The sequence below is a fragment of the Gobius niger genome (assembly GCF_951799975.1).
Source record: "Gobius niger genome assembly, chromosome: 9".
In the NCBI taxonomy this organism is placed as follows: domain Eukaryota; kingdom Metazoa; phylum Chordata; class Actinopteri; order Gobiiformes; family Gobiidae; genus Gobius; species Gobius niger.
Window position 1 is genome coordinate 17141738 of NC_136860.1, and position 27988 is coordinate 17169725.

At 40.3% G+C, this 27988-nt stretch overlaps 1 protein-coding gene across 3 annotated transcripts; it reads left to right on the plus strand.

Annotated features, from left to right (window-relative positions):
• Window positions 1-3695: 3695 nt before the first annotated feature.
• rapgef4a (Rap guanine nucleotide exchange factor 4a) lies at window positions 3696-27951 on the plus strand. Of its 3 annotated transcripts, XM_079563524.1 has the most exons (31): window positions 3697-4051; window positions 6068-6210; window positions 6292-6380; window positions 7264-7410; window positions 13397-13469; window positions 17295-17359; window positions 18396-18446; window positions 18553-18659; window positions 18968-19089; window positions 19171-19354; window positions 19659-19743; window positions 19949-20009; window positions 20571-20647; window positions 20720-20866; window positions 21512-21627; window positions 22853-22938; window positions 23270-23348; window positions 23523-23673; window positions 24031-24119; window positions 24205-24235; window positions 24330-24408; window positions 24640-24786; window positions 24930-25027; window positions 25140-25265; window positions 25333-25511; window positions 25599-25689; window positions 25771-25821; window positions 26034-26121; window positions 26243-26307; window positions 26390-26444; window positions 26942-27950. In XM_079563524.1, exons 1-31 carry the CDS (start codon window positions 3984-3986, stop codon window positions 27067-27069), a joined length of 3078 nt encoding a protein of 1025 aa, XP_079419650.1. In that variant the 5' UTR covers window positions 3697-3983; the 3' UTR covers window positions 27070-27950. The 3 variants fall into 3 exon arrangements, with proteins under 3 accessions (XP_079419651.1, XP_079419650.1, XP_079419652.1); XM_079563525.1 differs by lacking the exon at window positions 18396-18446 and having other exon boundaries at window positions 3696-4051; window positions 26942-27951; XM_079563526.1 differs by lacking the exons at window positions 3697-4051; window positions 6068-6210; window positions 6292-6380; window positions 7264-7410 and adding an exon at window positions 8772-9196.
• The last annotated feature ends 37 nt before the right edge of the window (window positions 27952-27988 follow it).

Below are 27988 nucleotides of genomic sequence, written 5' to 3' on the forward strand. Positions count from 1 at the left end.
GGAAGTAGCATTCTATGTCACTCATAGGTGAACACCTAGACTGCAGTGTTTGTGAAGTATTAAACAAGTGGCGGCTCACACATTGTTTTGTGTTGCTTTGTTACCCTTGTGAACGGGTGGTATGCAGCTTTACAGGAACATGTGCATGCCTCGGCCTGAGCTCAACCTTGCATCACACTTAAAGAGAAAGACATGGATGTGGGCAAAGACAGGGCATTGAGAATGTTAATACATACAAAATGATGTTCCAATAATCCCACCAATGGTGAGTAATTATTAGTAAGTATTTAAACAATATCAAATATTGGTCCTACTAATAACAATTATGCTGGTTAATATGTTTTTTCACCATTACAAAAAATATATATATATTTTTTAATGTTTTGGTTCTCAAAATGATCATCCAATCAGAAACCAGAATGAGTTATATGGGTAAAATAAGCATGGAATTAAACACAAAGGGAGTCTCCCCTATTTCGACAATCCCTGCCCGATTAATATTTATAAATATAATTAATGTGTTTTAGTGCCGGAGCAGTCTCCTTCTGTGACTGAATTCCGGAGGTTCCTTCTAATGAGGAATGCCATATTCAAATATAGTATAGTGAATCTTGCGCTTGAGTGCTCATATACTGCAACCCAAGTTAAACTATACTTGTAGTGCCTTTTTAATACCAGACAGGTGTTGTTTTTTAAAGAAAGATATTTCTGTTCTTTTAAGTTAATTTGATCATAGATATCTTATTTCAGTCATGTTGTCAATCTCCTGATCAATTATGTCCAACATTACTTTGAATGTGCTGCCATCTTGTGGCCATACAGCACAACTGTTTGTTCAATGAACTAAAAAAGCTTATTTGGCCCACTTTTAGGCTAAATTGAATTGATTGGGGCTTCAGAGTAACATTTTCGTTTCCAAGAGCTGGTGCACCTGCAAGTTCTTAATTTAGGTGCAATAGACTATCATTTATGCATCAAGTGCCTCCAAATCATCTAAAAATCTAACAATGATTTGGGGGCAGTGGGAAGTACAGACTTGGCAACACTACATGCTAATACAGCACTTCAATGATATGGCACTTCAACAATACCATCATCATCACCAGCTGTTTGCAATTTCATTTCTTCTTCTGTAAAAAAAATTCACATAATAATAAACATCATTTGGCAACCAACCTAATATTAAAATTAAGACTGCATCATTATTTTAGGCTATTTTTCACACTTAGTCACAAAAATATTAATCATTATAACAAATATACTTTGCTTTATAGCTTAACCTATATGATCATGATCCAACTGGTTACAACCAAGGAAAACAGCTGCACTCAATCACATTTACCATCTCCAAACTGGTCTCTGTTTGATGTTTCTTTTATTTGTTTGATTGTTTTGTAATAAAAGCTTGGTGACACGATTTAAATTACTATAATGTTTAGGCTTTATTTTCACACATCGAAGCAGTAATTTAAAGAGTGTCACACATTAGCAAACATTTGGTGTATTTCAGGTTTCAGCATCTTTGTACTCCCTTATGTCCAGTGCATAGGTAACAATGGTGCAATATAATTCAAACAATCTCATTTTAATGAAGCAAGACAAAGGCAGGCAACAGTAGTTTCTTATTGACAGGAGGCTTTCGGTAACTACACTGCTAAGATGTAGTACTTCTTCCAGGCAGTTTGTTGCCAAGGTAACAGAGACCAATGGTCCTCTTTTATGAGACCATTTTCAGGGCCATAACACGAGCCATTGTACAACACCCTCATGCTGCTGGACACAGTTTGACTCAGAAATATAAACAAATACAGTATATCTTCATGTATAGGTCTGCTCTAATTTATAGAGCTGACTATACACTTAAATATCTCTCTTCCAATGACCTGCCAATATGCGTCTTTAATGAGTCTCCTCCACAATTGATCATCATTCATAATTAACCACAGCTAATTGGAAAGCCATTACAAATTCTAATAAGTTCATCTATTAGGAAAAACCTAGCTGTAGGCACCATCACGGGGACATGGTTGAAGAATGACATTATTATATTTTGTTATGTTTATGTTTGACATGCTGTATTGTCAATCTATTATGCACTATTATGCATGCAATTGTTTGGAACATTCACTACATTGTAAAAATCTGTATTTGTAATAATCAGCAGATTTTATGGTTAGATATTTATTATTTAGACAGAGCATTATGCTTTGGGGGAAAGAGATATTTGGAGATAACATTTGAACTCATGAGGTGAGCAAGATGCTATGAATATGGGCTGTAAAACACCAAATACAGTATGATATGAATGGATGTTTAAAATGTAGATAGGCTCAGACAATATATATATTGTACTGTTGATTATGCTTATTCAACAGTACAATATGCCTATGTCACAATCTAGCTATAGTGTATATGGGAATGATAACAAAAACAACCTTAGATAAGCTACTGGTGTGAATGTTAACTTGTGTAAGACTGTCCATGTCTCACCAGTAGCTCTGTGCTCCATCCCACATCAGCAGCACATTAATCATGTATTGAACTGACTTGACACTAATGTCTTTCGCAAGCACAAAACCGACAGCAGCCATCCATTAGTTTCAGTGTTAACAAGACTAGAGGCGGCCACATCATTTTGTACTGACTGCATTCGTACAGTATGATGTGAGAATTCAAAATATTTATTTAAAGTTATACCTATACTTGATTTATTTTTATTTTTTTTAACAATGAGAAAAGGAGCACATACATTTCTAATTTCACATCCTAGTTCTTCACAGGGATACATTTATGCATTAATGTAAACAATAACTAGGGCGACAGCGGCCCAGGTGGTAGAGGTCTCATGATCAGAAGGTGTGTAAACTGCTGATGCAGACTGTCCTTGAAGGCACTTCACAATGTGAATGAAGTGTGAGTGATGATGATCTAAAAGGCTGATGGTCCAGATTGGCAGCTTTGTTTCTGTCTGGGCAGCTGTGACTACAACAGTAGCTCATCACCAGCGAGTATGGAGTATGGAGCATCAGGAAGCCTGGGTGAATGTAGTGTGTGAGTGAGTGTTTGGTGGTGGCGCAGATTGGGAGCCTGGCTCAGTCTACCCCAGGGCAGCTGTGGCTACAATAGTAGCTTACCATCACCAAGTATAGTGTGAATGAATATTACACGGAATTGTAAAGCGACTTTGAGCATCTGGAAAAGCGTTATAACACATTTTATTCCACTTCTAGGAAAACAGAAAATCAGGTGACCCCAACACTCAACTAGTGGTCTGGCGCTAAAAGAACACTGTGTTAATGGTAACCAATAACATATGACCCAATATGACGGGATAAAGCATTTAGTCCATTGACGGCATTGTGGAGCCTATAATAGTCAAAGGTTTTGAAAAAATGAACCACCCACCAGGCTGTCTATCACTGCACCTCCAAACCCTGTCAGGCCATGTGCCACATTTAATTTGGAACTCACATAAGTGGTTGATTAGGCTAAGATATGATCAGATTTACGTATCTTTAAGCCCAATTTCTCCTACTACCCCTACTTATGTTTATAGTTTGTTTTATTTTGTCTAGTCTAGATCATAGATTAGTAGTGTACAGTAAGCGGTTGTTTCAATGTGTCACGTGTCCCCCACCTGCTATCAAAATACCCACGCGTTCTTAAATCCCTCCGCCACACCTCCACTAACATTGTTGCTGCTAACTACTTTGCAGCAGAAGTCCGAGGTGGCGCGTTTTTGTCTTGATCAAACCCGCTAACCTGGGGGAAAGACGCCTGCACACTTCATTCATGCAGCATGCTTTGCAGTGAGCATAAATAAGTGTTTTCTGTCACGGCTCGCCTTCTCTGCTCTGGTCCAGGTGACAGGGGGTGACGGAGTGCAGAAAGTAGCTCCACACCACAGACCAGTCCCTCCGCCGCAGCATCAGCATCATCATCATCAGCAGCAGCAGCAGCGGCGGCAGCAGCGTCTGTTCAACATGGTAGCGGCACACTCCTCTTCACGCTCGTCAGAATCTGCAGAGTGGATCATATGTCTGGATAAAAGGTAGAGTGTGAAGAACTTGACTATTTAGCCCGAAATATATAGCGTTTTCGTTTTGGACTGAGAAGGAAGCGCGTAGCTTGTACCCTGACTGCATGTGGTTTCGACACGATATGTCCATCTGTGAATAAACTCTGAATAGAGCAATCAAACACTTAAACACTGACACGGCAGACAATTGTTGACGCTAAAAACAAAGACCTGTTGTGTGCATCACACTGGATTATTAATAAACCACCTGGATGACTGAGATTTTGCATCGTTTTATCACACTGGACACAACAGGCTGACTTTTTGCGCAGCCAGTGATGGTCAGATAATGCCATGGTACTTGTATATCAACTGGCAAGGCTATAATATATAACAATATCAATAGTAAGATTTATTGTTATATCTATGTCTCTAGCCTTTTCATACATACAGGCTCATACTGAAAGCAATAACATTGATTTGCTTTGTGCATTTAGGTTTGTGGTCCTACGCAAAACTTGAAACGTCACAATAGCCTTTCACTGAAGTACATCACTTTTGGTGTATGATATTGTTTCTTTTTTGTCTTGAAATGTACATGCGTAAAGTTTTGAACATAGGCCCAATAATGTAGACTAGGCTAAGTCAGTTTTTGAGGCAATATTGGCAATTGGCCAATTCACACAAGGCTCAAACACTGCTACGTTAGACAGTAAGGATGCTGTACATGTGTAAAAGATCCGCAGAGAGAGTCCGCAAAGGCAGGTCCAAAGTGCAGGAGCTATAAACAGCAGGTGACGCAGTGTGCCCAATGTGTTTACCCAGTCACTAACATGCACCGGTTTGCTGCTGAGGCCACCTGTGCATCCGAACAAAGATGCCTTCATCAAAAGGCTCAACATTTCCAATCCATTCTGTTACTTTACTGCACTTGAAAGCACATTGTCTTTTGCTCTGTGGGAACCCTTTTAAATACATCTATCGATTATATTGGCCCTATGGACAAGTTCAGTTCCCTCAGATTCCTCCATTCCTAATCTCTTGTTGCCTGTTGAAGAGAAAGATTTTGCTTCAGAAATCAAAACATCAGCGCCGGTCGAGATGTAGAAAGCAATCAAGCCGTAGTGTCAATAATGGGACTAAGGCCGTTTGAAAGGTTTCCAAGTAACAACGATTAGCATCAAGCTGTTGCACTTTTATATGTGCGTACAAAAGGGGAAAATGTGGTCGTTCAAAATATCACTACAGAGCCAGCTGTACAAATACATTTTCAATCATACAAACAACTTGTCATCGACCAAACTTTAATGAAAGGTGACCAATCAGAGAATCTATTTGTGCAAACGTAATTGTAGCGAAGGTTTTCAAAAAGTAGTCGCCTGCCCTGTATTTTTTTTTTTCGAGTTGAAGTCATTTCACCTTTCATCCCAGGCCGTATAGAACCCCTGCACACAAACAGAGCACAGTGGTGTTCTCCATTCATTTCAATGAAGACTGAACTAACCTTTTCTAATCAGAGAAAATGTAATATTTGTATAATTGTTAAGCGTTCAGTAACAATATAGCATTGGTTATTAGCTATTAGTTATTAGATTTCAGACCAACTTTCCTCCGCTCTGACACAGTTATATAAAAACACTTTTCCCATTATATGTTCCAACAAACTGCACAGTCCAAGTTTGCAAATGTGTGTAGTTCATGGAAAAAACTTTATTATCAATACCACCCACCTTTTATGCCTGAGCGTTAATGTCTGGCAGCAAGACTAGAAACACTAAAGTAACACACTGATGTTCCAATAATGATACAATTAAACATTTACTTGATTGGCTCACCATCAAAGGAAGAAGCCACTGCTCTATTGCTGATGAAAAATGTTGAGGAACTTGATGGAAGAAGGATGTGTTGCTGTGGGACTAATTAGTGTCAGATCCGATAGGCTTTCTGAATCCAGGTCATTCTGTTCCTCTGCCTCTCATTTTCTTTACCTGGACCGCTGTAAAAGTACAATAGGGTTTGACAACTTGGAGCAATTCCTCTTGCGTTCAGGCCAGCAGAGCGCTCCGGTGAGGACGTCGACATAATCTTGGCCCGTCTCAAGAGTGTGAAGGCCTTCGAGAGATTCCACCCCACTTTGTTACAGCAAATATGTCTATGTGGATTTTACGAATGCCTGGAGAAGGGCATCACCTGTAAGTGAAATCACGACCTCTTCAAATGTCAAATTAAAGTGGTTGAGGCATTTTCCTTTTAATTCTGCTTGATTTCTGCAGTGTATCGGCAGGGAGACATTGGCACCAGCTGGTATGCTGTTCTCTCGGGCTCGCTGGATGTCAAAATTTCAGAAACGGCAAGATATCAGGTATGTCCACAAGATAAGGGCCCTGTAAAGCAAATTCTACATTATCTGATGGCTAAAAAACATAAACTACTTTATTGATGTTGCTTTACTTCTGATGCTATTGTAAAAAGAATATAAATAATATATGGGATGAATTGAGTTCATGCTTGATCCCTTGAGCGTCAGAGTCCTTTTCTCTCAATGACTTACTAAATATAGCAGCAGTTCCTTTGCTGTCACCTTGTGGCTTAAGTTTGTCATGTCAACTAGACCGGTGGTTCTCAACCTGGGGGTCGCGAGACAAATTTGGGGGGTCGCCAGATAATTTATATAAAATATACATATTTTCATTAGCGTATAATCTAATGTTTTATTGTAGCATGTGTTTTGTGTTTGCTATTTTACCAGAGTGCCATTATTTGTTCGTAGTTTGATTAATTTTATTTCAGCCATTTGTTTTTTTTTCTTTGGTTTTTAAGAATTATGTCGGCTAATGTTCCAATTTCTCATGGTGTGACCCGGGTGCGAACCCCTTTACCTGTTGGGGGTCCTGGCTCCAAAAGGTTGAGAACCACTGAACTAGACGATAGATAGAACGATATTTAGAACGATAGAACGATAGAACGATAGAACGATAGATAGATAGATAGATAGATAGATAGATAGATAGATAGATAGATAGATAGATAGATAGATAGATAGATAGATAGATAGATAGATACTGCAGATAGACAGATGGTAGATAGATAGATACTGCAGATAGACAGATGGTAGATTACTAATGACAAATTGAAACAATAACTTTACTTTTGTTGATAATGATTCTTTTTTCTTTCCTTCTTTGTAAAAACAAAAACAAAGCTATTTTCCATGTTGTCCATATGCTCTGGTATTTCTGTTCCAGGACGCTGTTACTATCTGCACTCTGGGGACTGGCACAGCATTCGGAGAGTCCATCCTGGATAACACCCCGCGCCACGCCACTATTGTTACCAGGGAATTCAGCGAGCTCCTACGCATCGAGCAGAGGGAGTTCAGGTCCCTGTGGGAGGTGAGCGCCGCATCTGAGCTACTTTCAGCCCTTCAAACACACCGTCTCACTCTGCTGCAATACACGGCACAGAACAGATCTGACCCTTGTAATAGAGCGATCAACTAAATATAGGATTATAGGAAAGTCATCATTACATATAAGTAAGATGACAAAAGAAAACATGAAAAGTAATAACAATCAAACAAAACAAAATAGGTTTTACAGTGCAGACTAAAATGATAATCAAATGTTAATTGTCATCATGTTTTAAGATGTGTTTATTCTTTTCTGTCCTATGTGTATTAGTTGCCATGTACACCCCATTCCAAATTATTATGCAAATTGTATTTCAGTGCCATAAAGGTAAAAAAAAAAAAAGAAAAATTCAATGAAACTCATGGATGGTATTCTGTCTCAGGGCTCTTTGAATCACTGACATCAATCTCAAACGCCTGTGATGATTATTTGTCAGTTAAGACAAGAATCCAGAATCATGGGGAGAGAGCTGGTCTGCCCCTTTAGGCTCCCTGAAGCCCTGACTTCTCCCTGAGCCGTGCTTTCCCTTACAAAATCATCCGTCATGCTGTAAAGAATACCTCTGCATAATTGGCTGCTATGGGTATTAAAGGAGAGAAACTCATGATGTGGACCCCATCCTACACTGACCTCAACCCTATTGAGAACCTTCTCCAGCAAAACATCTATGAGGGTGGGAGGCAGTTCACATTCAAACGGCAGCTCTTGGACGCTATTCTGACATCCTGCAAAGAAACCCAAGCAGATTAATGGATGCACATTTTTTGTTAAGCTGCTATCAAATAATGGTCCTATATCAAAATATAACTTGACCTGTTAAGATGTTCTTGATTGAAATAGGTTTTGATTTCTGTAAATATGACCGCCTAATGTTGCAAATTCAACAAATGACCATTTTCAGTTCATTACAAGCTTAAAAATGTATTGAAACAAGGAGTTGCATAATAATTTGGAATAGTAGATTTTGAGTTGTTTATTTTATTTATTTTTGAAAGAAACACTGTTATCATTGGGAGGTTTTCACATTCATATTATCCTCTGACAGTTAAAGGCTTTAAAATTATGCTTACTGTCATTTGAGTTGATCCTTTAGAAAATCTTGTTTGCATAATAATTTGCAACTCGGTGTAGTTGTGTTGTAGTTGGTTGGTCGTCAGGATTTCGGCTTTCACCACTAGGTGGAGTGGGAGTGCTACCCGTGCTTTTCTTGTGCTTGTGTCAAAGCCTTGGCACAAATTCATTCTTCTAGCCAACATAGCCAACATTAGCGTGAGACTGAGCCCTGTTGACTCGCAGTAACCTTACATACCATATATCTTGCTGTGTCATGACAAACATGTAGTAGTTAATTGTAAATAGCTGTAGCAAATGACTCTGAAGAGAAAAATGCCTGTCACAAGATGCTGAAGAGAAACGGTATTGTTGGTGGATGAACAAAAGCAGGATGGTCTGGCTGCGGTGCTCAATGCCCCAGTCATGTCTTCATTTGCCTGATTGCATGTTGTTTGTAAGGTGTCGTGCGGCTGGCAGCCCCTCACTCCTCCCTGTCTCTGCTGGGGCTGCTGCTCTGGGCTGGTTTCCTGAGAGAGACAGCCCATTTCCTCTGGGACCGAAGGGCATAGGGCTGCGAGATTATAGGTCTGTGTCAGTGCACTGGGCAGTGCAGGGACTGAGCACTTAACCTTGTTTGGATGTGGATGAATCATGTGGCAGCTTTCATAGACAACACCTTATTCACAACTCTGGGATCATGTCCTTTCTCTGCAAGGTTTGTTTTAAAACTTCATTTTTATGCTCTTTATGAACTTTTGGAGCATGTTTGAAAAATGTTAGCTTTAGGAATGTTAGACTTGAATTGAGTGACTGCATTGTGGCAAAATTCCTTTTAACATCACATTTTTTCTTCTAGCTATGTGCATGAAATTTTATTTTGCATAAACGTCATTTATATGTTTGCAGTTTTCCAAGCCAACATAATCAATGCATCTACACATGGTTATCTACGCTAAATGAAGTCACATTAAGTGTGACTCTGTGAATGGCGATATTACATCATTGTTAAGGTCACATATCACCTTACATTTGTTCCACTTTTTAATCTGGTTAGCATCTTGTTCTATGACTTAAGCTTAGCTGTAATATTGTACTATGATAAAACAACCTTTATATAAAGAAACTAAACAATAGTGATATTATGTTTAAAACCTAAAACATTGACATTGCTCCTACTTTGCTTCAAGATGAAACACCTTCAGTTCCACCCACATCTTTTACTACACACCTGTGACACTTCAGTTAAAGCCTACTCAATATGACAACATTTATTCTTAAAGAAGCAGTGCAGTGGATAGTCTCGTGCGTAAGGGTGCTGCACATATGGCAGAACACTGTTCTGTCCTCAGTGTCATGAGTTTGATTCCCGGCTCCAAAATGTAGCTGCGCGTCTCTCCCAGCTCTTCACCCTGTTTCACTCTGTCCTTTTCAATAAAGCCTACAGGCCAAAAATACAACTTAATACAACCATTTCTGAACATCAATTACGATTACATTGAAGCATTTTTATCTGTATCTTTCTTTCTACATTGACTGCTGCTGTATAACCTTTATGTTCATCACTTTGCGTTAAATTGAACTAGATGGAAGCAGGATTTATTAGGAACACGCTGTGCTCTTGTTTGTTTAACAGAGCAGACATGAGCTGTGTTCAGCGCGCCGGGCATGACGTCCAACCATGGCTTCATCATCAATTTGTTCTCTACTTTGTGTCCCGCTTCCGATACGGACCAAGACTAAAACAACCACATTGTAATTTGTGATTTTAGAGACACGAGGCAGCTCTTTCATGGTCACATCAGCGTGAATTTGCAGGCTTGACAGAAAAGCCATTTGGAGTGATCCGTCAGGGCACCATACGTCTTAGTAGCAGCAATGGATGTATTTATGCTTGAAGCCGGAGGAAGAGAGTGTGTGTGTGTGTCACCAGAATCCGTCCAGAGAGCTGCCTGGTGGGCAGAGCAGAGAAGAGCAGAGTGATGAACGGGAAGTGGCAGGGACGCAGCGTGGCCTCTGGTGTTGGAGGAATGTGTGGATGCTGCTGGACACAGGATGGACAAATAGAAAACTAATCCTTCTGGTGTCTCATGTCAGGTGTAATAAGGCAGTGCATATTAAGAAAAACACAATTAGTATTTTGTTGTTGTTTTTTTAAATTAAATTGTTAACTCAATGAATCAAAGACTGGCAGTAAATTTAAAGCATTTTTCCCCCTGATATTGTAACATGTAGAAGCGCAAGTGCCACTCAAAAAAGAACAACTCCTTCTCCAATTAGCTCAGCGAATAGAGGAGGAGGGAGGGATGGGGGGAGAAAAAGTGACTTTAGTGTGGTCACCTAGCAACCGCTGCTGCTCAGACGCAGCTGCCGCTGGCTCTACTCCGTCACACAGGCTCCTGCGCTCCACTCTCCACTCCTGCAGCAGGACGGACCAGGACTGAGGGACACTTGCACTGGACTTTCTACATGTGCAGGGAATCAACCACTGGACCTCAAAGAGAGTGAATCTATATGCATGGAACACTGCACACTCCTTTAGGTAAATTTGGCTAAACTTTTATGTATTTGTTTTTAGTCGGACATAGGGTAATTGTTGAGTACTTGCCTGCAGTGAAATAGCTCATGTTATTGATTGGTTTTGGCATTGATGTAAAGGAAACCGTTGCATAATGTAGTTCTGTCTGTTTTGGCGGAAATGTGCCAATGTTGAGTGAAACTTCGGGAGGGTCTTCCCTGTATTGTTCCCCTGAGTGTCCTGAAGTGTGCTGAGGATAAGAGCTCAGCGTAGCGACAAACTGTGTTGAGAATGTCTTGCTCTATGTAGATTATGTAATCTGGGGAGAATTATTCAAAATTCATGTGTGCATTCGTGCACAGAGATGCTCACAAAGCATTAACCTGCTCAAGCATGAAGGACCACGAGGAGTTTGATCTGAGATTGCTCCGGTCACTCCTGCAGTTAAAATAACTAAACATATCAAATACTATTGTTGTCCATTATTTGTAACAGCAACATCTACACTATTCATTTCTAAGTGTAATATGGTCTCTAGAAAATGAGTTATTGCTGTATATTTTAATTTCGCTCTGTAGTCCATAGAGTAGAGCTCAGAGCAACGTTACATAATTTGGTGAAACATGACAGAGACGCTATGTAACTATGTCTGTGCCACAGTAAATTCTGGTGTGAGAATAATGTAATTTTATAAAATTGTTTTCAAAGTTGGACTGTAGACACTCATTAGAGCCAAGTCAAACAAAAGTCCTTCATGCATAGAAGTCTGCTCTCCACACTGAGGCTGCGATGTGTTTCTGGAGCCCTTGTGTGAACCATATGTGCATTATGACATTTACAGGCCGCTTACCAGGGAAACTCAGGCTGATCTTTGAGATAACACCTGCATCATAAATCATAAAAATGCAAATAGATGCAATAACAGATAAAAGTGACGCATCTGCCTTGTATCATTTTATGAGATTACATGTGAAGAGAATAAATCAGACAGACTTGGGCATAAAATAAATCCTAAAAATATACAACTTCCCCAGCTCTATCTCATTATGCCAATAAATCCAATGAAATTTGTTTGTTTTGCTTGTGGTTGAAATTAGAATATAAATCATTGCAATGTAAGTTTCAGTGACCTATTGTTGATCTTTTTCAAAAACTGGCCAATGTCTGATCATGTAAGTAACATGTAAACACATCAAAATACAAAGAGACACCTGACATTTGAATTCTTCTGAACATAATCCCGCCCACTCGTCCTGTGGGACACGGCCCCTCTGGGACCACATTTGTTTATGCTCTAAGTGCTCCTCTAATCCCTATGTGTCAACAAAGTCTGAAAAGTGACCTGTTGGCGCTTGTTCTGTTGTGTCCTATTGATCCACTGAAATATTTCATCCACATTTTCAGCCACAGTTGTATTAATTATTCCAGCAAGTATTTTTCGTTTTGAAATGGGAAATCATTGTAAACAGCTTCCTGATGGAGCCGCATGTCCCCAAAGGTTTGCTAAAGTGATTAAGTGACTTCAGAGGGCACAATTGAATTAAAAAAAAGACCTGGGAGCGTACATGACATCATGGAGGCGTGGCTTATTGAGCAGGAGACAGGAGGGAGGAGCGGTCAGTCACTAAGGTGGCCTTCAATCAGCTTTTTATTGACCTAAAACTACTTGGGCATGTGATTACATTTGACTTGTCTATACCACAAAATTACCTTGAATAATAAGCTGGACACATTGTATCAGAAGTTTAGTCTTTAAATTAAACTTATGTTTTCTCATTAAAGATTGGCTACAATTACACCGCATTTGTTAATTGATTAATATTAAAATGACTGATTCATATCAAGAGTAACTGTATGTCATAAATGCTGGTATTATCCAAAGAAATATCAAGCATTATTTTTATATCCTTGTGGCTCTTTGACTGTAGCTAAACTGACCTCTTTGTGCCCTGTGTCGTAAACAAATATATGGCATTTACAGGACTGCGTGACTATGTCCGTTACATAACAGTGATGCTACTGCCATTGTTTACGTTGAACATATCCTTAGGCTCTAATACCTCCATGAATCTCACAGAACATTAAGGACACCATATGGTTTCAAACAATTACACACATGGACAGCCCTGGGAAATAGTTCTTGGTTATATATATATATATATTTTACGATTAGTCATTGAACCATGTTATCATTGGCACGGCATTAATGGCAGTGAATATCAGTACACACTTCCAGGTTTTGTAAATCTCCCACTGACTTCAGCAATGCCAGTGTTATCCACGTGATGCAGGGACAGGTCAGACTGTCTTATTCCTGTGAATCTGCATCAGTTATTATAGGTTTCGTTAAACACTGTACATTCCCATTCTAAATTGATGCATTTTTGTTGTTTCTTTCAGAAGTATCATCAGTGCATGGCCGGACTGCTCGCCCCTCCTTACGGTGTGATGGACAGTGGCTGCAGTGCGGACAGTAAGTCCCCGCGTGTGTCCGTGAAAGCGTCGGGTCCTCTTCATTCTTTTTATTGCCCTAGTTATTGTAACCTAAGGCGCTGTGAACTTCCTGTTGGCTTTAACACATGACACACCGCGCAGCCTGTTTACTTAGAGCACTCTTGAGGGTCTTTGGTAGTCTAGAAAAAAATATTCAAAACCATACCTTGCTCGTGTCTGTAAAGTAGAACATCTTGGGAAAGAAAATTGTTGTGTGGAAACTGAACTCTGAGAATTATAAGTAAGTATTTAGAATTGAAACGGAAATAGAAATAAAATAAAAAATATTTTTTGCAGATTTAGTACTCGTAATGACCTATTTGAATTCTACTGTTATATTCTGTTGTATAAAACACATTCATTTTCAACTTGTACAAATCATAATGACACTGTTAACAACTAAAATCAAGAAAATGCTTTTGTCGAACATTAGATTCGGCCTCTTCAACGTGGATTGTCTTCCTTTTCTTTGTACGCAGCATCTTCTAGATTCTACCTCCCCTATTGTGGAGACAGCTGGCTATTTTTTTACTGTTGCGAGTGAACTTAATATTAACTTAGAGGGCGCTTAAATGCATGCAAAGTCATGTACCATAAAAGTGACGAACAGCAGTACGCTCCGATAAAAAAAACAAACCCAGTGCGTCTGACGTCTGGCTGGCTTTTCGCTGTAAAATGTATGGTGAATATGCTGTATGTATGACAGGTTTAATGTACGTGACATTATTGGTAATGACACATTCCCTTGAATCTGCGGATGCTGTCAAGGATCTCCCTTCGAGCGATGAAGATAGGATCACGCTGCACCAGAGAAATAAAGAGCTCATTCCATTGCAGGCATATACAGTATAATGGTTATGTTGTGTGTGTTTCTTAGTACAATAAACATAGACAGATTCCTCTAAAAAAAACACAAGTCAGGGCTGTATTCAGTTTAAACCAAGCTGCTATATGCGAAAATTATTGATTTGAATTCCCATTTCCTCTCAGAACTCATACGTGCATTCATAAGCGACTCTTAATTGATTTTTATACAAATTGTGATGTTTTTTAAAAAGCCAATTTCAAGTTGCCACATATAATTTTTCCTATAAAGTCAGCAGTCTGAGTTGATGGCTGCTGCTTTAGCATATTTTTTTTTTTTTTACTGTTGACATTCCCAACTGTGAGTGATGAATATGTGAGAGCAAGTACTTCTGTAATGTACAGTGTAGTACTTGAGGGATTTACAGTGCTCTGCCCGACTGCACCCACAGAAATCACACAGGCATCGAGCAGCTGGGGCCTGATGCACTCTGCTGTACGGCCATGCATTAATCATGATTTAAATCGCTTTTTTAGTTACAGCAGCATCGCACTTCGACAGGGCTCTGGTGTTAACGGCAGCCGCTTTTTGTGCTTTTACTTCAGTCACATATTAACTGCTACAACTACTACGGCATATTTCAGAGCAGTGCATTGTCACGTAACCTAATAATACAGCGTAATAAGTGGCCTGCCCTGTAGATGTGATTGAGTGGAGGTGACATTTGAAATGCCATGTCACCGCGTGGGCCACCTCCACAGAATCGCGTGCACGTCCAGGGCTGTAAAGTATCGCAAAACGTTGTATGTAAAACAAAACTAGTTTCCAGTTTTAGTTTTTCAAATCTTTGTCAAATTAATATGAAAAATCACTCAGGCTGCAAATATTTAGGTCTTCCAATGTGCTGTGTAAACAAAAAAAGAAGTACTATGTCTTTATTAGGATTATTCATGCGGCCTTTAAAACCCTGTTCCTCTCATCCCATTCAGGCAGCCCAAATTTTCTTCACTATAACCGGGTCAAACGCCTCCAGGCTAAACTGAAGAGTTGGCTCATTACAGCTTTCCATAAACATGTGAAAAAGGCTGATGGCTGAGATGAGGATCGTTATCGGCAGGAGGTCTCAGTATTTTCTGAACCACATCCTTGCACTAAATAAGATGACCACTGTAAACACAAACTTTAATGGTTGGCTTCTGAATTCACAAACACGCTTTGGTAAGGCTTCATAACTACTCATTACTAAGCCTTTGTAAAGTGCTTAATTATTTATAAAGCATTAACAAAGTGTTCCTCCTCATTTGTCAATGACAAAGCTAGTGATTACTGTTATCACTAAACTCTATAATACAACTTTTTTTTGTCCTAACCTTAGATCCCTAAACTAAATATAACCAACTTGTGCCTAGACACAGGGAGTATGGCAACAACACATCCAGCTTCTATTTAAGTGATGACTAGCAAATGATAACGGAGACTGGGCAGGTTTGTAACATGGGGTGCATTGTAGCATGCATCACTTTCACCATCAGGAACCAGACTGATAGCCAAGGTTTATATAAGTGTTAAGCTCATTTCCTCCGAGCTCACATGGCGGTTTTCAGGGCTGAAAGCCAAAGTATGAAAACCGATTTTGAGGCATGAAAGTGATTTTTCAACCCAAACTTAATTTAGAGTTTTTGTCTCGTAAAGTTACAGTCTCTCAGGCGAAAGGTGATGTCATTTGTATTTTAAGTCAAACCACCTCCCCAATACAGTGATTTAAACTGACACCTGAGTGGGGAAGTTATAAAATCAAGGGAAGATATTATGATTTCAACAATTTTGCTTTACAGTATGTCCTCATGGAGTAAAACAAACACAGTTAGAGTTGCCTGAAGTCAATTCTTGTAAAAAGGCATCTACTTCGGTGCCCCAAAGGGATTATGAATCAGATTTGTGTAAAATAACCTGCCATCTACAGTAACTCTGCTGGAGATACTCGATCTCTACAATGTTATTATTTAGTATTTATGCTCTGTCACGTGTATTTTTTGCAGCCCCATTTGCACACACTGTCTAACTCCACAGTTATATTGAGTGTTCAAGCAACAATCAGTCTCAGAAAAACAATGACATTGTTGTTAAATGTCTACAATCTACTTCTGCTGCTTTCCTTTACAGTGCTAGAACTGTCTCCACTTGTTGGGATGATTGTAATAAAGGAAAGGTTTGTACTTGACATTAGCTCGCGGCTTCTGTTTCTTTATGTTTTCTGTACAGAGTTTTCATTATGTGCCGTCTGTAGCCAACAAATGTAGGTATTTTGTGTAAAGGTTCCAGAGTCATAGCTCATAAGCTCTGTGAGCAACCTCCCCAGTCTCCCCTACATTGCGCTTAGACTCTTGCTTCTGCATTATAGAGAGAAACTACAAGAAAATGAGTGGGTTAGCCCAACTTTCCAAAAACCTAACAAATGCTTTATAGTGTCAGAGTGTAGTTTATAGAAAACCATCCTTAAGATCATTGAAGGGTAGAGTATAGGAGATAGTGCATGTATTGGTAAATCAGCTTTTCTTTTCCTCACGTTGAACTTGCTATCTGTATCTTTGTGGTACGGGAGTGTCTAAGAATAGCTTTAAGTTTCTGGCCTGCAGCCTTAAGTCTGACTGAGCTGCATTGACGCTCTTTATGGCGTGTCCTGAAGAACAGAGCACGAACTTAACATTCATTATTCTGAGAAATAACCTCAACTTTTTTAGCGGACAGTCATGAAGCTCCAGCTGAAAAGTGTGATTGTGTATGTCCTTTTTCACCATCACTGTTAGAGTTTAGACATAAATTACTGTGATCGCAGCATCTTTGTGTATTCGCAGAGAAACAGTAATGCTAATGTTTGTAAAGCCAGACACGTGCCGCTCCTTGTACCTGGGGCATTTGGGCTGTTGCACAGTCTTCTTTACTTTTTTAGTCATAAAATAAAGTTTCATTTTTTAAAATATTATTCTTTATCTCATTTAGGGATGCCTGACAAAGAAAACATCAGCAACAACTCATTTGTGTCTGTCTCCAATCACCAGAACAAGGTAAATAAACACGAACGATGTACTGTATTTATAGACAGGACTGAAGACATGGCATTTTGTATTAGCAAAGCTCCACCTTCCTTTTTGAAGAGTATATTCTGCCCACAAAGAAAAGTGGCAATATATTAACTCGAAAAGGAAGTGCTTATTTTAATCATACTGTACTGTCACGTAGCTTTTGCAGGGACAACTTCTTTAATACTCATTCAAAAAAATGACGAAGAACAATCAAAAGCAAATGTGCGCTGTAATATTTCAGCGATAACATTGTTGTGGCCAGTTCCTGACACAAAAGAGTCAAGATTGTTATCATATTGGCTATTTGTGATGTCAAGTCGGTCTAAATTTAACCATGTGACCTATGCCCATCGAGAAGCCTTCCTGCTCCACCTTTCAGTCCCGATGTTGCTTCCTGTGGCCTTCTTTAAAAACATGTCCTCAGTACTGATTTATTTCATCCTGCGCTCACGCTTGCTCCTTTGGTGGCACTTGCGGAGTCTTCTGACATGGCTACAACATAGTTATGTAAAGAGATGAACACATGTAGCTGGCTTTGTGCAGTTGCATAACATGACAAGCACGCATATATAAATCATCAGAATGAAAGCCCAGCATCTTCGGCTACAGACAGGCCTAATTTTCCCGTAAATAAGTAATGAGACTTTAAAGCTTTCACATGAACGCATGAGTTACGGTAGACTGCTGCATGGAAATGTGCTGAACACATTTAAATGTCATAGCCCCGTAGCGTTCCCTTTGGAAGACTGCAACATTATAGGGCACGCACAAGTGATTTGCTCTTTTAAATATCATTGGAACCATCACTGAAACAGATGACGCAACTATTTCAGTCCTTCAGTTTTATTATGAAATAGTATAGCGTGCATTCAGTGGAAGACTTTCTAACTCTTATTATTTGTATTATGCTTGAATTATTTTGTGTTTTTATTACACATTACTTACTTAACATTTCTACCATCCATGTGGCTTTTCTCTCCGACTTATTTTCTTTCTGTTACTCCCTTTTATTTTGCAGAAGTCATTCATTGAAAGCCCAGCCAAAGCCCTTCCTAAATGCCTTTCTCAGGTAGTAAACCTAATGCTGCTATGTGCTCTGTACTCAGCAGGACTGTCCCTTTGATGATAGTTAGCCTGACCACTGCTGTGCTGCTGACCCTCCTCTTTCCTGTCAGGTACCCTCCGAGAAGATCCTGAGAGCGGGGCAGATAATCCGGAACGCCATCTTGGCCCGAGCGCCACACATGATCCGAGACAGGAAGTACCACCTGAAGACGTACAGGTGAGAGGTTGTTCTGGAAGATGAAGCTAGTCTTGAGCTAAAGGGCACTGGGCACGGTGGCTCAAAGTGTTCGACCACGGACCCAAAGTTTGAATTCTTACGGGTGCAGACAGGCGTCGTGTCCTTAGGCACAATGCTTCGCCCACCTTGCCTCTGTATGAATGTAGTGTCCTTGCTTGTTACTAGGATTTGGTACTGAAGCTTACCTTACTGTCATCACATTAAAGTGTGTCCTCAAAACCATGGTAATCATTTTAATGGGCTTGTACAGAATGTGGATTAATTAAGTAGAAATATTGTTTTTGCAGGCAGTGTTGTGTGGGAACAGAGTTGGTGGACTGGCAAATGCAGCAGAGCTCGTGCATCCACTCACGTGCCCAGGCGGTGGGCATGTGGCAGGTACTGCTGGAGGAGGGCGTCCTGAACCATGGTCAGTGTTGTTGTGATGCTTCTGTCTGATCAATGAGGCGGACATATTGAAATGACATTGTTTAATCTGGCTGTGGGGCAGTGGAGCAGGAGCTGAGCTTCCAGGACAAGTACCTCTTCTACAGATTTCTAGAGGATGAACAGGAAGACGCTCCTTTCCCGAGTGAAGATGAGAGAAGGGAGAGTCAGGAGGAGCTCCAAGACACACTGCTACTCCTGTCACAGATCGGCCCAGATGCACACATGAGGATGATACTCAGGAAACCGTATGTGTCTACCTAATCACAAATACTATTATTATCACAATTGAAGCTTTTCAAAGTTTATTTCACATCAGCAGGGGCGGATCTAGTGGCCTGCATCTAAATGGAAAAATTAGCGATCAAGCAAAACTTGCTTACACTCGCTATAAACATGCAACATTGTAAAATGTGTTGCCACCCCAGAAATGATCCCTGACCCTGCTTGCCATCCCGTGATTTTTTTTCTAGATCTGCCCCTGCACATCAGACAAAACGATGTGCATACATGTTCCTGGCTATAACAAATGCATTTTTCATGTTGTTTCAGTCCCTCTGAACGAACAGCAGATGACTTAGAGATTATTTATGAAGAGCTGCTTCATATCAAAGCTTTATCTCATCTGTCCACCACTGTAAGTACATTTTACTGGCCCATGAGACTGACTTTACTGATACTCCATATAAACATCCTGTTCGGGAAGACGATGCTAAAAGAGAAGGATAAATGCATGTTTAACGGAGGAGACACCTGTGGCACTTGTTAAAAAAATATGTAGAAAGTAAATAAAAGTCTGATGGATCTTGTGTACTGGTGTGAAAGTGCGTTTCTCTTCCCAGGTAAAGAGGGAGCTCGCAGGTGTCCTGATTTTTGAGTCCCACGCCAAAGCTGGAACAGTTTGTAAGAGGCAACATGAACTACAATATGTGTCCTGATGTAATAGATACATGTCGATAGTACCACTGTATGAAGGAACAGCATAGAGCAGGTAGAGAGAAGAGGTGGGGGTCAATTTCACTTCCTGCATTGGTCTGCCCTTTGTGTCAACCTCTTTCTATATATTTCCTTCATCTAAGACATGGTTGTCCCTAACATTATTATCATGAGGTTTGCTACATACCTATACAAAACAAATGTAACATGACAATGCTGTATCGCGTCACAGACTAACTAGCATTAACATATTTATTGGCTGAATCTAAAGTAATGTGACAAACATCTAAACTGGTTAGTTGGTCAATTAGTTCCTGTTTAGGTCCTGGTTTAGATTGTACATTTAGTCTTTGGTTTAGTGTTGATTTACTTCAGACCTCGTTTAGATTTCAGGAATTTCTCGATGGTACCTTAACCTTAGATTCAAGCTCTCTCTTGACTCTCATTTAATGTTGGTTAAGTTTGTCTCACATTATTTCCTCTCATTTAGTTAAATCTATTTTAGCGTCTTATTTCTTTTGTTTTAAGTGTTCACACAAGGAGAGGAAGGCACGTCCTGGTACATCATTCTGAAGGGCTCTGTCAATGTCGTGATTTATGGAAAAGTAAGTCTTTCTTGTATTGCGTGAATGCACAGTCAGTTCCTTGTCATGTGTGTAACGATATGTTTTTACCAGGGCGTTGTGTGCACACTTCATGAAGGAGACGACTTTGGAAAGCTTGCTCTTGTAAATGACGCCCCTCGTGCTGCTTCTATTGTCCTGAGAGAGGACCACTGTCACTTTCTCAGAGTGGACAAAGAAGATTTTAACAGGATTCTCAGGGTGAGTGTCTGCAGCGAACACAACAATTCTGCTGCCCTCTGCTGACAGAAACCAGGTAGTGCTTACAAAAAAAGTGGTTCTTTATTGAAAATCAAATATAGGTGGATATAGAGTTTAGAGATGAAATGGTGTAGATTGAAAGTTATTACAAAGATCCGCCATCTTCCATAGAGTACCATCTAAAAAGCTGCATCATTAGTTGAGATATTGGAAGGTAAAAGCCTCATCAGAGTAATGTTATGGTGTATTGCTAGATTGTGCATTTTAAAATCTCTGTTGGTTTAAGGTTATGACAACACAATCCTGATTTATATTATATCAGGTGGAAACTAGACGTTATACGCATATGTTCATAAGGGTTACCTGTATGGAACAATAATAGCAGTAAATTAGCACGCTCACAATTGGATCTCGTATAATCACAAAAATGCTCCATAGTAAAAAATGGCAGCTATAATGTTTGGCCCCTGCTCCGACAAAGCGTTGCCAAGCCACACTTATCAGCAGATCCATCCCTCCTCTTTACTGTCAATTAATCCTAGCAGCTTGATTGTGTAACTCTCCAGATTTAATTACGTCTCATCATCAGCGTACGACTACACAGTTTGTCAATAAACTGGCTGGGTTTTTTTTTTTCCCCTGAAGGATGTGGAGGCCAACACGGTGCGTCTGAAGGAGCACGGTCAGGACGTCCTGGTGCTGGAGAAGAGCCTCAGCGGCGGCCGCAGCTCTATCCGTGGTCCAACCCCGTCTCACTACAAGTACTGCAAATCCAACCGCATTTCTATTAGACATTAGGGTAGAAAATTTGATTCATTGCAGCTGAATCAAAGTTTGAATGGTTTCAGCTTGCAGAGTGTGTAATTAAAGGTGCATTATGCAACTTTTTATGCGAAAGAAATAGTTGATATTTGTGCATATTTGACCTTGTTGTGACCCAGCAGCTGCGTGAGTGGTCAGTGTGGCAGCTTTACTTTAGATCACAGTGGCCTCTACAACGCTCCAGGATCTATTGTTTTGTAGGTTTTCTGGTGAGAGGCTTGATCCTGGAGTGTCCTAGAGACCTCAGTGATCGAACGCAAAGGTGCCAATGTCAAAATAATGTTCTGTACTATCAGACTTTTTCTCAGGTCTACAAATGCACGATAAAAGAATGAAAAAAATGTCATTCAGGGGAACATACAGATATATGCGTAACACTTAGGGGTGCAGAACAAAATGCACGATGATGAAGACTTGGATAAACATGTTAAAGAATAGTGAGCTGTAAGGACGCACAGCTGTAAGGACGCACACTGTCACACAGTTATACGTCCCATTCATAAAACACAGGTTCTATAGTAAGCACTTCACACTATATAATTCAAAAGTCAATTGTCGTAGAAGAGTGAGTGCATATAACGTCTGATTACTGCCTTCTCCCGACCCGTAAAATAAAACACTGTAAACAGTGAGTGCGCTGCCATCTATGAGTGTTACTTAATCGAGGCCTCTGTCATTGCTCTATGGCTGCTGTAATACAGAGAGACACATAAATGGTAATAATGGCTTGGCTCCTAGAAGAATAAAAGGTCTGGCAAGTCACAATTACTTCTTCAGGGTCGCCCTCTAATCAACTGCTCTCCTCGCTCCTCACACTGTCAAGACGCTGGTGTCCCCCGAGAAGAAAAAAAAACACAACACTGTACAACTGCTCCCACTCGTCTGCTCGAGTATCTCAAAAACAAGCAAGGTCCCTTCGCTGAGAGGATGCCCCCAACTTTTTTTTTTGGCATCTCTCCAGCCACTTACTCCCAGACGGCCCTCAAATCCTCAGCCGCCCAAGAACTGTGTGATTGTAAATGGGATTGTTGTCAAATGGGGCAATCAAAGGCACACGTTCGAGCAACACGAATCAGTCGAGGGCCATGGCCTCGTCGCCGTGGCATTAAGAGCTAGTGTTTGTTGATTAGTTAAGTGTTTTTTCTTTATCATTCTTTGCCGCAGATACAACGTGATGTCGGGAACGCCGGAGAAGATTCTGGAGCACCTCCTCGAAATGATGCGGCTGGATTCGCAGTTCTCAGAGTCAGGTACTACTGCCCATGAGGACCGCCTGGGCTGGGGCACATTAGTGGCATCTTACCCTGGTGTGTGGACGTGATGGTCATTGACTGTGAAGGACTTTTCCACAATGACATGTATTTATTGTCTCGGCGCTCCTCTGTCCTCTGAGCGGTTCTCCACTGACCCGTTTGTTCTGTCTGTAATTAGCCACACATCGCAGGGCTGACCGCATTACTCTCACTTGTGCTGATGAGGTTCATTTGCATACATACATAGGTGACATAGAGGGGCCATGTGGGTGGTAATCTCATATTGAGGGTGTCCTTCTTATCCTGTAACATGCTTTTCTTTCCACAGATTTGGCCCTAGATGACTTTGTCCTCATGCACTGCGTCTTCATGCCAAACACTCAGCTGTGTCCAGTATTAATGGCTCAATATCCTTTTTATGCATGTTATTTCAGATTTCAAAATCAACCGTGTGAATAGTTTGTCTAAAGGGGCGATGTCTATACTCATTGTACTTCTTGCAGTAACAATAAACCTATACATGACACCTAAACTTGATATCTGATATGAGGAAGTGTGTAGAATCCTTAACCGCGCTGCACTTACCACGCACAGGCCTCACAGGGCTCTGAGCAGGAGAGGCTGGACTACACACTGAACAATAAGCGCAGAGTCATCCGCCTGGTGATGCAGTGGGTTGCTCTGCACGGGGACCATCTGCAGGAGGACCACGTGTCTGCTATGTTTCTGGAGGTTGGTCACAAAATTCATTGTGGCTTGCTTTTCCGATAACATAGGAAAACCTTTCCCTAACTGTAGAATACTTGCAGTTATTTATTTATTTGTACAGCAGTGTTTCCTAACCAGGGGGCAGAGACTCCAGGGGGTATTTGGAATTATTTTAGATTATAAACAAAATGAAAAGAAGATCAAATTTAATTCAATATTAGTTTTAAGAAGTTCACAAATAAATGTGTTACTTTGTTTTGTTTTTTAAATGAAACAGGCAGTATTTGAGACAGAGGCTACTTAAATTATAGATGAAAGACTTTTGGGGGACACTTGTGTCACATGTTTCACAAGTGTTCACTGTGGTGTTATGGTTTTCAGGAGTTTCTTCTGGCAGTGTCAGAAGATGCAAAAATACTTGCAGCTCTCAGAGAGCAACTAACAGAGTTAGAGAGATTTGTCAAACATAAGTAAGTTGCTTGTGTTCTTTCTTCATTTTCTTCATTTTCTTTGGTCATATATTATGCATTTTTACAATGTCATTTTGTATTGTAGTGGTGATGACATCAGATTGACACCGAAAAAGGTAGGCAATCAATGACCAATGTACTACTTTTATTCACTGTAGTAATGTGATATTCTAATGTGTCATTTGATGCGTTGTATTTGATCCATCGCAGCACAAAGTTCTGCTGCGACAGTTCAGTACCGGAGAGGACAAGCCACAGAAGCGAGAGCCCATCAAGAGCACCGATGAAAGTAGGTTTTAGATAATAATGGCCTTAAAGCACTAGTACCAGTGTAAATGTTGTTGAGGCACTTCTTCCTACAGTCGTCCATAGACATGCATGTAAGTTGTCCGTTAGAGAAAGGGGAAAGACGATGAATATTATTTTTCTTTCATACAAGTTATACTAGTAGACAGAAAGATGTTTTGTTTGACATGACCCAACATTGCCTTGTTGTTGATGACCTTCCTTTCGGGTGCAGTCCTCTTCAAAGTGTACTGCTGTGACCACACCTACACCACGATCCGAGTGCCTGTGGGGGCCTCTGTCAGAGAGGTCATGGGGGCGGTGTCCGACAAACTGGGGTCAGCAGAGGACATGCTCCTGGTCGGCCTCAGCTCCGCAGGAGGTGAGGGCAACAGACACATGTCAAATAACTACCAGTCTTGGGATTCATGTTCACTTTTATTGGTCCATTGATTTATACATTCTTACAAGAAAAAAGAAATCCTATATTTTGGTTCAAAATGTATTAAAGTTTTTGTTCAACAGAAAAAGTAATCTTCAAGCCCAATGACGTGTCAGTATTCTCCTCACTCGGCATAAATGGACGACTGTTCGCCTGCCGCAGGGATCAGCTTGACTCTTTGGTTGGTACAGAGCAATTTAAAGAGGAACCTGATCGATTCATATTGTTTACGTTGTAACTCATGTTGTGTCTTACAAGTGAAAAACGCGAGTGAATTTCTTTCTCATTTCTAGACCCCTCTACATGAGCAGGAGGGACCAAACACGGGGTCACTCTCCAGTTTTGAGTTGATGAGCTCGAAGGATGTGGCCTATCACATGACCTCCTACGACTGGGAGCTGTTTCACTGCGTGCATGAGGTTCGACTTCTGCGGTGATGCCCGTCAATGTTTTCGGCCGCTGACTGTGCCCATTTCCTCCCAACAGCTCGAGCTCATCTACCACACATTTGGGAGGCAAAATGTGAAGAAAACCACAGTCAACCTGGACTTGTTTCTGAGGCGCTTTAATGAAATCCAGTTCTGGGTGATCAGCGAGGTCTGTCTGTGCAGCCAGCTCAGTAAGAGGGTTCAGCTTCTCAAGAAGTTTATAAAGATTGCTGCACAGTACGAGACCTATTTTCACTGTCGCACATGATTTTTTTTCTGTGTGGGTTTCTTGTGGCTTACATTTTGATATTTTGTTGGTCACAGTTGTAAGGAGTACCGCAATCTAAATGCCTTTTTTGCCATCATTATGGGTCTGAGTAATCCCGCAGTAAGCAGACTGAGTCAAACTTGGGAGGTGGGTATCTGTCTTCTAATATGATAAAACTGTTAAAAAAAAAATAACATCTAAATGTTATTCTCAAAACTCTCTTTGCAGAAACTTCCCAGCAAGTTCAAGAAGTTTTATTCTGAATTTGAAAACTTCATGGTAAGAAGATTTTTTTGTAGATTCTATAATATATTTGGCCTTTAAACCTTATTGAAATCAATAGCTTTAGCTTTATTCTGTTTTTGGCCAAACTAATGCTAAGGGAGTTCAGGGTGTTTGATTTTTTTTAGTATGAGTGACGATATAAAAATACACCCACCTCTAATTCACTATGTAATTAATGTCTGACATCGCCATTGTTGTTTCCCCAGGACCCGTCCCGAAACCACCGGGCGTACAGACTGACTGTGGCCAAGCTTGAGCCTCCCATCATTCCCTTCATGCCTCTGCTGATCAAAGGTGCACATCATTTTGACCAGTTTCATCGGAGTGGAATTGCTTCTTTAACAGCTTCCATCAAAACAATTGACCTCTTTTTTGTGTGTGTCACATTTCACTCCATTTCCTCCTCCTCTTCCAGACATGACATTCACTCATGAGGGCAACAAAACGTTTATTGACAATTTGGTCAATTTTGAGAAAATGGTGAGGCTATAAAGGTGCATTGATTTGTCAAATGGTATATGACTTTTGTGCACTGAGGTGTTTTCTCTTCTATATCTTTCAGAGGATGATAGCCAATACAGTCAAGATAGTGAGATACTGCAGAAGCCTGCCTTTCAGTAAGTCTCATCTATATCTCACTGGGTTTCTTGTTTTGAGAAAATACAATAAAAAATACCAACAATTAAGCTGCTTAATATACAATATCACCTGCAGTTCAAAATATTGTAGAGCACCTTTCATGCCCATGCGTTTCAGAAATATGTACTAAAATTCAACAGAGGCTCCTTCCCCCACATACTATTTTCTTCTTCTTGAGTAATATTATGAGGCAGTAGCTGTACTCTTACTTGAGTGAAATAAATTGTTACTCGTTCCACAGTGAGTAAATCTATGAGTCAAAAGCTTGACACTTATAGCTCATACCTGAGTAAATATTTGAGCTGCTCGTTCCACTTCTGGTGCGTTGCGTAATTGAGTAGCATAGAAGGCAAATAAGGCTCCACCATTTTTAGTCCGTACTCTGAGAACTACCAGCAGACCAGAGCCGGCAGTATCTCGCCTATGTGGCTCGCACTGAGTTTCAACCAAACATTTCTCTGTCCGTTTTGTCTAGGCCCAGATTCTCCCGTGGCCGGCAAGAACCACCCTGAAGTGCGTAACTACATCCGTCACCTCAATGTGATGGACAACCAAAGGACACTCACGCAGCTGTCTCACAGGCTGGAGCCGCGCAGGCCTTAAAGTCAGGGACGGAGATCATGTGCACAAGCTGCTTCACTGCTGTTCGCTTTATGTAAATAGGAAGTATTGTTTTGATGCCAAGGCCTGTGACTTTAGGGCAGTTGTTTGTACGGTTGTTTTTAAATACCTCCAGTTTTCTAACGTAGGAGACACCAATGACTAGACAAAGGTGGACAGTTTCAAAGGTTTCGTTACCTGAAGATTGCTTCAGTGATCATCTTCCCAATCGTATTAAAGACACAAAACTCCTCAGCTATTCTGTAACATATCAGTTGTAATGTTAATGCGTTAGTGGTGTAGTCGTGATGCGCAGACAATTTGCAAAGATGTGTAACAATCATTCATATGTACATAATTTTGCTCTTTCCGTTTCAAGAGCACAATCTTTACAACACTTTGTGTTGTAACATCCGTATTCCCTTGATCGCGCTCTTCATTTCTTGTCCAACGGGGCTCGTTGGATGTGTACATGAGCAGTGCAGAGACAAACATCAAACAGGACAGATCAGAATCCTCATAGTGAAGCCACTAGACTAGACTACACCACTCATGCATAATGAGGCTTGATCTTAATATTCATTTTTAATGTGTTTTGTACAAAAGTGTATTTATACATATTTCATTTGTGAGTTTATTCTGCATTATTATATACAGATATTTATTTTCACACCAGCATGCTGCAAAAGTGATCTTTTTCTTATTGTGTAAGCACACCTTTTCAGTGTTCCTCAGAAACGTTAAAGGCCCCTACAAAAACGTTTACTAGTTTGGACATATGTGCCAAACTGTCTTTGTTTGTTATGCCGGTTATTTTAGACTTGAAAATGGTATCATTCAAGGCATGTTCAGGCAGAAGTTATTATAAAAGAGGTTCTGTTTTAAGTACCAATAAAGTGTTACATGAAGTTTTTCATTTGTC

Excerpts from the sequence above, each read along its gene's own strand:
- rapgef4a (XM_079563524.1), top strand. The coding sequence starts at position 3,984 with ATGGTAGCGGCACACTCCTCTTCACGCTCGTCAGAATCTGCAGAGTGG. Across the intron at positions 19,090-19,170 it reads GGAGGGCGTCCTGAACCATG|TGGAGCAGGAGCTGAGCTTC; the intron begins GTCAGTGTTGTT and ends GCTGTGGGGCAG. Across the intron at positions 20,867-21,511 it reads ATTTTAACAGGATTCTCAGG|GATGTGGAGGCCAACACGGT; the intron begins GTGAGTGTCTGC and ends TTTCCCCTGAAG.